The sequence below is a fragment of the Atractosteus spatula genome, chromosome 4, assembly GCF_055471065.1.
Source record: "Atractosteus spatula isolate fAtrSpa1 chromosome 4, fAtrSpa1.hap1, whole genome shotgun sequence".
NCBI classification, from domain to species: Eukaryota; Metazoa; Chordata; class Actinopteri; order Semionotiformes; family Lepisosteidae; genus Atractosteus; species Atractosteus spatula.
Genome location: NC_142709.1, coordinates 5323577 through 5332827, shown reverse-complemented (window position 1 = coordinate 5332827; position 9251 = coordinate 5323577). Strand labels below are relative to the sequence as shown.

The following is a 9251-nucleotide window of genomic DNA, read 5'->3' as shown; positions in this document are numbered from 1 at the left end:
AGCACAGAGAAGCTGACAGAGACAATACAATCCAGCACAACAGACTGTTGAGTAAAATTTCATTATTCACATCATAATTCTCGAGAGAATTATTATTTGATGTTTAGTTCACAAAAGTAAATGCGCATTTTACTAGCATCTGAAAATATAAATGTAATTGAACTATATGAGACTGACAGAGACTAGAGCTAGACTGTAACACTTTATAGCTGATGCTTATTTTAACTCTGAATTTATTAATTGTTTGTAATCCCTGAGTGAGTAATAAGCTTTTATATCACAGTAGATTGTTTCACATATACAATATATTCTATTACATTGTTGTTTGTTAAGGATGTTGTTAAGCAATAGATTGTATATTGTACATTTAGAATCTGTGTGTGAGACTGTAAATTATTATGTATGAGTGGTTCCTAAAAGTCATCAAGTGCTCTCGCAGTTTACTGTTACAAATTCTGATTGTTACAGCAAATTAAACACTCCAATCTCCTATAGTACCAAGTTGGGACCAACTAATACCAACATATTTGTTGGGTGGGAAGAAGAACACTACCCACTCTACAAGATAAGATCACTTTATTGGCCATATATGATTTCTTGAATTAGGAATTTGTCTTCTCACATACCCCAACTTGATCTCTATGAGACACAGACCGGGAGAGAAACTTGGGGTCAGAGCACAGGGTCAGCTATTTATACAGCACCCCAGGAGCAGTTGGGGATAAAGGCCTTGCTCAGGGGCCCAACAGAGTAGGATTCTTCTGCCGGCCATGGGATATGAACTAGCAACTTTCCAGCCACAGGCACCGATCCTTAGCCACACGACCACCGCACCGTCCCATGCATCACTATTGTAAACAACATTCTAGTCACTAATCTTGAAATATATCTGAGACCCCTGTGCTGTTGCTGAGGAAATGAGCACATTCAGTAGTTTTGTTACGATCTGATGATGTGTTTGTTACACAATAAGAGTTTTGTATAATGAGGAACTAGGAACAAGCACTTGAGCTTACAAAAAATCATAAGTCTCTCCTCAACATAGAAACAGCACAACTGTTTACCTGTTTTTGTCCAACAGGTGGATTTAAAATTTTGTCTCATAACACATTAACATTTGATGCATTTTGAGAACAATTGTGAATTGTAAAATATATCTAATTTACAGGTAGTTAAAAGGTTAAATATCCAAAAGTTAAATATTGATGTTTCTGTACATTTCCTTAAAGATCAGAGATATAAAAAGTATATATACCGGGTATTATGTGGAATATTAGACAAATGTTCATTAGCTTTATCGTTTTAACAAATGATTACTGAAGACGTACAAGTCATGTTTTTGAACTTTTAAGCAGTATAGGTTAAAATTGGAATAAGAGCTGGAAATGCCAGGCAGCCATTCAAACCATGTTGTTTTTTATAACTAATTATATATTATATTATATAATAATTTGATGTCCTTATCCAGCTGTTTTTGAAGGAAGCACGGGTATCGGATTCAACCACATTGCTGAGTAGCATGTTCTCACAACCCTTTGAAAAAGCAAGGGTCTCCTATTCTCGGAGGTGTTTTACGTGCAATTCTCTGTAATTTTCATTTGTGTTCACTAGTTTCTGTTTCAAATTTGAATCTTGTGTTTTCCACAGGCATCACACTAATTAGAAATACATCCTGTTACATTGAAATATTGAACAGTAGCTCCAAAACATGCTTTGAACCAAGTTTTAAAAAGTTTGAATTTTCTTTTGCTTTTATCTGTTTTCCTGGGCTTGACAAACAAGCAATGACTTATTTCTGTAATGTTGTATTTTTTTTCTAGATATGTTGAATTTAATCTTATATATGACAATGGCACAAAGTTTGTTTTCATGCCAGGATTCAGAATTGACACTCTCTTTGCCTCATTGCCCAGCATAGCCAAGTGAAAATGCCCTATGTAGAAAACATAGCAGACATTTCCTGTACGGTTACGGGTTTTTGGGTCCCTACTGTCTCTTTTGAGATCAGAGGATAAATAGGTTGGAGACATCTTAGAGCGGGGATGGACCTCAGCTGGGCAGGCAACCAGTGCTAGAGGCACCCTCTGGTGGCGAAGAGTTGGAATTGTAACAGTAAGTTCCTTCACCTCTAAGCAGTTCAAACATTCAAGTTATTTAAAAAATACTGACTTAATAAAATGTATATTGAAGGTAAATGGATGATGGTTCCCCTCTTCAGGAGACCAGGAAAACAAGGAGTCCAGGCTACAGAGGTGAAGTGATCATCAGGCCTTTATTTTAGCTAAAGTCAAGGCACAATAGCATGAGAAGAAGAAAAGAGCTTTCTCTTGTTTTCTTTCTCGGTCGGTTTGCCCTGGCTGAGCTCTCTTTACAGCCACATAACAGAAATTACAGTTTGTGTTTTTACACAGCCCCCTCATCACGCAGCTAGATGACTTTCCATTCTCTCTTTTCTCTTACTGTGTAAGATGCTTTAAAAATGGGAGAAAATGTTTTTGCAAGGCACAAGATAACACTGTTCATGACTTTGAAGCTGAGCCAATCCCTCAAAAAGACTTAGTCATGGATCATATTCTGTACATCTGTCTCCACCTATTTTACTGAGAAACATGATGAACTCATCACAGTGCGTCCCCAATCAACACAATCCCTACTATCAACCCAGAGCAGAAAATATATGGGTCCTTTAGCAGGATAATGACTCAATGCACAAGGTGAATGCGATACTGAAGTGAAGTACTAAATTAATAAGAAAAAAGTGAATGTCTTTTGAGTGGCCCATTCAAAGTCCTGACTAGAATAGAAAATCGGTGATAAGCGATGTCAATTGCTGTCCTTTAGCGATTTCACAGAGCTTGAGAAAGTCTACAAAGTCAGATGAGCAAGAATTGTACCATTCCATTGTGCAACAATGGCAGATACAAAAAGACTTACAGTACAGTAATATCTGCAAAAGAGCATTCCAGCAAGTATTGATCCATGAATCTGAATACTTCAATATTTAATAAACATATTTTAGTTTCAGATTCTTCCTTGCAGTTTTTGAAGACATTGACTTTACCACAGTGAAAGAATCAGACTCAATTTGAGCATTTACATTTTGAAATACAGACTTAAAAAAATGTCTAAACATCATTGGCAAACATCATTGGCAATTAAGAAAATGGGACGTTATTGGAAGGGGATAAAAACTTCCAATATATATATTATATATTTGTATAACATGATTACCATGAAATTTGTAGAACTATTGAGAACAGAGGCATTCATGAAATATATTTGTTAATCTGTATTATTATCTGTATTAATATGTATTGTGTTAATCTGCCACATTTATTTTAAATAAAATGTAAATAATGCAGATTCAACTCCCTGTCTCACTGTGTGCAGATCTGGAAGATGACTCCAGAGGATACTTCTATCTGTTAGCTGACTTTCTTGAGTCTTGCAAACATAGCAAGTGAAACTGTGGACCATGAATTTCACAATGTGCTATGCTTTTTTTGGAATGCATGACAATACGTAACATTCCCCAAAAAGGCAAAAGGACATGTCATGAACATTACAGTAAAGTTCGTGCTGACGTGCTCTGTCAGAATGAAACTCCTGTAAATGTTTAAATAGTGCGTCCCGAACTGCCCAGACATGCATTACTAGGGAGGATTCAAGCAGCAGCAAGAGAGATGGCTGAAGAGTCATTACTTTCATACCTCCAGGACTTCATTCCTGACACCATCAGCCAGAAGAACAGAATCCTGGCTGGCCGATTCCTGAAGCTGGTGTTCGGAGTCCGGAATGACACCTGCAAGCTGCTCCAGGACATCGATGGCAAAGAGTTCCAAGTGGACCGCTGGAAACGGGCAGAGGGTCAGTGCTCTTGTCATCTCACTCATACTGCCTCATCGCCTACAGTTTGCTCCTTTTCTGCTCTGTTTCTGGTGGGCTGTAGTCTTCAGGCAGGAGTTTTAGAAAAGTACACATGTGAATTGTAATTACTCCTGACTGCTAAACTGCAGCCGGCACACATAGTATTACACTTGTAATATTACACTTTCACACAGCAAAAATCATTTGCTTATTTTGGCAAATCTCCTTTATTTCCCAGACCCCTAAAAACTGCAGCCAGCACACATAGTATTAAATTGCCGTTTTTCATTATATGCATTTGATTTAAAAAAAGCTTTAGGAATAATGTACAACCCATATAATCTGAGACATTAATTATTAGCTGGATTTGCCAGTTCTTCATTATTTTTCTAAAATAAGTAAAAAATGATTTGCTCATTTAGCCAAACCCCCTACATCTCACAGACCCCTATAAAAGCTCTGGGTCTGCTGTAGTTTCATTATTTGAGATGGTTTTAACTCATTATAATTATTTTCTGTTTTCCTTCCATGCAGGAGGTGGAGGGATAACCTCATGTCTGTACGAGGGCAACAAGTTCCTGAATTTGAATGTGGATGTGAGTGTGATTCATGGACACATGCCCTCTCAGGCCGTTGACCAGCTGCGTGAGGCTGGGAGGATGTCCACAGCCTGGCAAAACGGTCAGGACTTCTGTTTTCTCTTTGCGCAAACAGTCTCTGTCAGTAATTGTTTTTTTTATTATTATTATTATTATTATTATTGATGACATTATTAGAAATGCATTTAACTGATGCCTTTATCCTGATTGTGCATGTTGTGCATGTTTTCATTTCATTTTCAATTAAAATTTTACAACATGGAAATTAGGCATATACAGAACTGATAAGCAAAATTTCAAAATGTTGTAGCTTGAGTTGCAGAGACATGAAACACACCCGTGTGTAAAGAAAAAACTTTTAATGCCTTTAAAATGGTCCCCATTATCAAGGAAAACTGCAGGGCCACCTCTGGGTTCTCTCAGTTCAGCTCTGGATCAGACAACAACCCCAGTCTTAGTCCTAGTGTGTCTCCCTGCCAAACATCCAGTGAGGGCCACTACTAAATTGTTAGACATAGCAGGGTAGTGAAAATGAAAACATCTCAGAAAATGAGCTTAGCAGATAAATCAACAAGTAAAATAAATAATCATAACCCCCAGCTTGTAAAGATTTTACCAAGAATATACCTGAGAGGCTGGTTAGTTAGCCGCACATACTGTAACTTTGTTCTCTGACATTGCTTATATGAAAAGGGGTATATTAACAGTGACAATGCACACATTCAACTTTACACAACATAAAGATACAGCACACAAGTTAAGCTACTAAGAAATTTTAAAAAGATCAAAAGATTTAAAAGGTTAAAAGAGCACTGAATCTGATCCCTACATCTCAGCAAACATCCCCCCTGGCTTTGAAGCTGGAAATGTTGACACAGTCCGGATGTCCTCATTGCTTCTACATTCTTAAAAACCAATATATTATGATATCTACTGCACTAAAGGTTTAAAAACACAATATTACAAACTACGGTGCCAGGGGAATTCCTGTTCCATGTTAATTCGATTTGTCTTTAAAAAATAAGAGCTTAAATATTTCCCATTAGCGAACGTGAACTTCTTCAAAGGGGAAACAGTTCATCTTCCCTAAACCTGTTTGTTCACTTCTCTCCACAGAGAATCCTGAGTTTCTCGCCATTGGCGTGAGCTGTATTATTCACGCCCGGAATCCTCATGTCCCCTCATACCACTTCAACCTGCGGTTCTTCATGATGAAACTCAGTGATGGTAAGATCCAGCTCTTGAAGAGAGAGTCTACAGACTAGACAGCTGTTGTTCAGACACTAGCATATACTTTCTCGTGTTGATGTAATGCAGATATTTCAAAACTAGAGGTTCCCCGAAGAGGTAACTTAAAATATTGAGGATATTGTTGAAAGGATTAGCTATTATATGCTACTATATGATCAGAAAATGCATTAATTAAGCCATTAGTACTAACATTATAAACATTTTTTTCTAATTGGCTGCTGCAAGATTTTAGGTTTTGTTACACTTTAGAATTACTCTGTAACACTTTACAATCCTTCATCACAACTCCAGTGCCAGTTGCTGTGTTCTCCACACATGAACTGCATGCATATAGCAGAAATAATCACCACAATGTCACTGTTTTGTAAAGATGTAATTCACTAAATCTGACTGAAAGTGAAGTAAGTGAAGTAATTGTTATGAGCTCTACAAAGCCCAGGAATTCAGTGATATGGTAGTTTCCTAATCATTCAGTATTCTCTTTCTAGATGTTTGTCTCTCATTTAATCATCCCTAATGTTTATATCTTTAAAAAACACTGTGATATCAGTAATGATGTTTTGCTGTCAAGTCTGATTTGTCTTTCAGCTCCTATTTTTTTACAACGCCCTGGAGGTAAGAGTGTGGGAGTTCCACTGTCAATAGTACAGCATGTCTGAAAGCAGTTCAACCAATTAATCAACGAAGTAGTAATAAAATACCAAACATTTCTATGATTCTCCTGTGATCCATCCAGCTCCCAACACCTTACCTACCAGCACATTAGTTGTAACAGGAGACAGCTGTCAGGTCCTGGACAATCAAACAAGCTGAGGGGACAGTGGGGGTGAGACAGGAGTTTGTCAAGACCAAGATGATAGGCAGAAATTGATCATCTGGAACAATATGCTCATCTTGCCAAAGTCACTGTCTGACTGTCTGAAAGCAGCAGAGTCAGGTGGTCTTTCACACTGTGCACTATGGATTCCATTCAGTCTTCACACTGAATTTGATATCTCACCGAATGTACAACATATCATTTGATGTTGTCTGAATTCCCTTTATCCCTATTAGATAGTTTAATCCATGCAGATCTGTACCTTTCCCACAGCAATATATTTGCTTGGTGCTGCTGCAGATCAGACATGACTTTCCACCTCAGAATGGCTGCACTTGAAGGGCTCATCAGTGATCCATGCAAATCTAAGAGAGAAAACTCAGAATCCTTAATAACGATGAATGACTCATCTGACTTCTTATATCCATTGATGTTTTACTGTGTTCTTCCCCTCAGGTTCAGAAGACGGCTGGTTTGGGGGAGTCATCGATTTAACCCCAGCATACTTGGTCAAAGAGGATGTGATCCACTTTCACAAGACCCTGAAAGCTGCCTGTGATGAGCACAATCTCAGTAATTACCCCCGCTACAAAAAGTGGTAAATATTTCTTCATGTTCTATTGAAGGATTGATTCTGTGAGTAATTAATTAGATGTCCCAGTAAATATGATCCACATTTTTCTAAGTACTGGGAAAGAGTTTAAACAAGTCAGATTTAGATTAATCTAAACACAAACCATTCTGTTTGACTCCTGGACAGGTGTGATGAATACTTCTTAATCAGGCACAGAGAGGAGACTCGTGGTGTTGGGGGAATTTTTTTCGACATCTTGAACTTCCAGGACAAGAAGCACTTTGACTTCATGCAGTCGTGTGCCAGAGCCATCCTGCCTGCCTACCAGCCCATAGTGAAAGCACACCTGGACGAGCCCCACTCTGAGCAGGAGGACACCTGGCAGCTGCTGCGCTACGGCAGGTAAAACTCACATTGTGGATCAGTCCGTTCACGAGGCTGAAGAGTCCAACTCTGACTTGTTTACTAGTGTAAAATATTGAACAGTAGCTCTAAAACATGCGGTGAACCAAGTTTTAAAAAGCTTGTATTGTCCTTTGCTTTTATCTGTTTTTTTCTTGGGCTTGACAAACAAGCAATGACCTACTTTTGTAATGTTGTATTTTCTTTCTAGATACGTTGAATTCAATCTTATATATGACAATGGCACGAAGTTTGGGCTTTTCATGCCAGGATTCAGAATTGACACTCTCTTTGCCTCATTGCCCATCACAGCCAAGTGAGTATGCCCTGTGTAGAAAACATAACAGACATTTCCTGCACAGTTACGGGCTTTGAGTCCCTACTGTCTCTTCTGAGATCAAAGGATAAACAGGTTGGAGACATCTTAGAGCAGGGATGGGCAGTTCTGGTCATGGAGGCCTGGTGTGTCTGCAGTTGCTCTGGGTCTCCACACCTGAAGAGCTGGGAGAAGCTGTTGAATTGGTCCCAGTGAGTAAGTAATGAGCTGGTTGAGCTTGTTAAGAGCTAAGGTGGAATGAACACCTTGAGAGAAACAGACTGTGCAGGACCAGGATTGCTCACCCCTGTCTTAGATCTCTTGATTAAGGAAAAGTCACAAGAGTGAACAGGCTTTTTAAAGGCCTGTTTTGTGTAAATAAATGGTTCATCAAATAATATTTCACAAAAGTGCAGAACATGTTCTTCAGGAACAAAAAATGGTGTTATGACATGAGAATTGTATACACAAAACGGTTTAAGTGGTCATAAACACTTAAATAGCTCTAAAAGAACATTTTAGTGTACAAATGGTAGTTAACACATATGAAATATTTTATTAGTTCTCAAACTCTAACATAAGGAGAATTAAAATCTAATTATGCTATGCTGTAATCTAAATTACCTACTAATATAATTGAAATTATTTGCCACAACTGGCTCAATCTGGCCTGGTTTGTGCAAGAGGAACTTATTGAATGACAGAATGCAGCACCATTTTCTTTTACAAAATTATTTATTTAGTAGTATGCTCCTCTCTAAGCATGGTCATTTCCTGGGAAGACTAGGCCTCTGTTGCTCTTTTGTCTTTCAATATAATCACCCTGTCCTCCTGGAGCCTGTTTCTACTCCCAGCAGTAAGCAGTCTGCATTGTGCTGAAAGCAGTCCTTGCTGCACATTGACCTGAGGGCTGTGTGTTCTGTGTGGGTGCAGGTGGGGCTACATGCTGGAGCCTGAGCCGGGCAGTAAGGAGGCAGAGCTGGTGGATGTCCTGCGCCGTCCCAGGGACTGGGTCTAGACCTCTGCTGTGTCGCCCCACCCATCACCAATCAGGCAGACTGTGGGAAAATGACAAATGGGTGTGAGAAATTTAATTACGCAATAATTATACAACATTAAATCAAATTATAACATGTTTAAGGTTAATTATTGTGCCTTTATTAAACACTTTCCACCAAAATGTGGATTTTTTTTTCATTTGGGGTAGTTTTATGAAATACTATGTAACCTGTATTATGGTCTAGATGTGCTGTTGCCTGTGTGCCTTAACTAAAAAGGAAAATTTTAAAGCTTGCTTAATTGCATATTGCCTGTACATGTTTACTTTTGGGTGCCTCTTCCTTCCAAATTCATCAGGGTTTGGAACTGTGCATCGGACATGGTATTTATACACCATTAAAAATAAAATGGTCTCACTTTTTCGAT

The 9251-nt window shown here is 38.4% G+C and overlaps 1 protein-coding gene across 1 annotated transcript; it reads left to right on the top strand.

Moving 5' to 3' along the window:
- Positions 1–3651: 3651 nt before the first annotated feature.
- On the top strand, positions 3652–9251 carry LOC148835682 (oxygen-dependent coproporphyrinogen-III oxidase, mitochondrial-like). The gene is made up of 7 exons (XM_088913896.1): positions 3652–3867; positions 4402–4548; positions 5583–5693; positions 6991–7132; positions 7295–7510; positions 7722–7826; positions 8760–9251. Exons 1-7 carry the CDS (start codon positions 3684–3686, stop codon positions 8842–8844), a joined length of 990 nt encoding a protein of 329 aa, XP_088770022.1. The 5' UTR covers positions 3652–3683; the 3' UTR covers positions 8845–9251.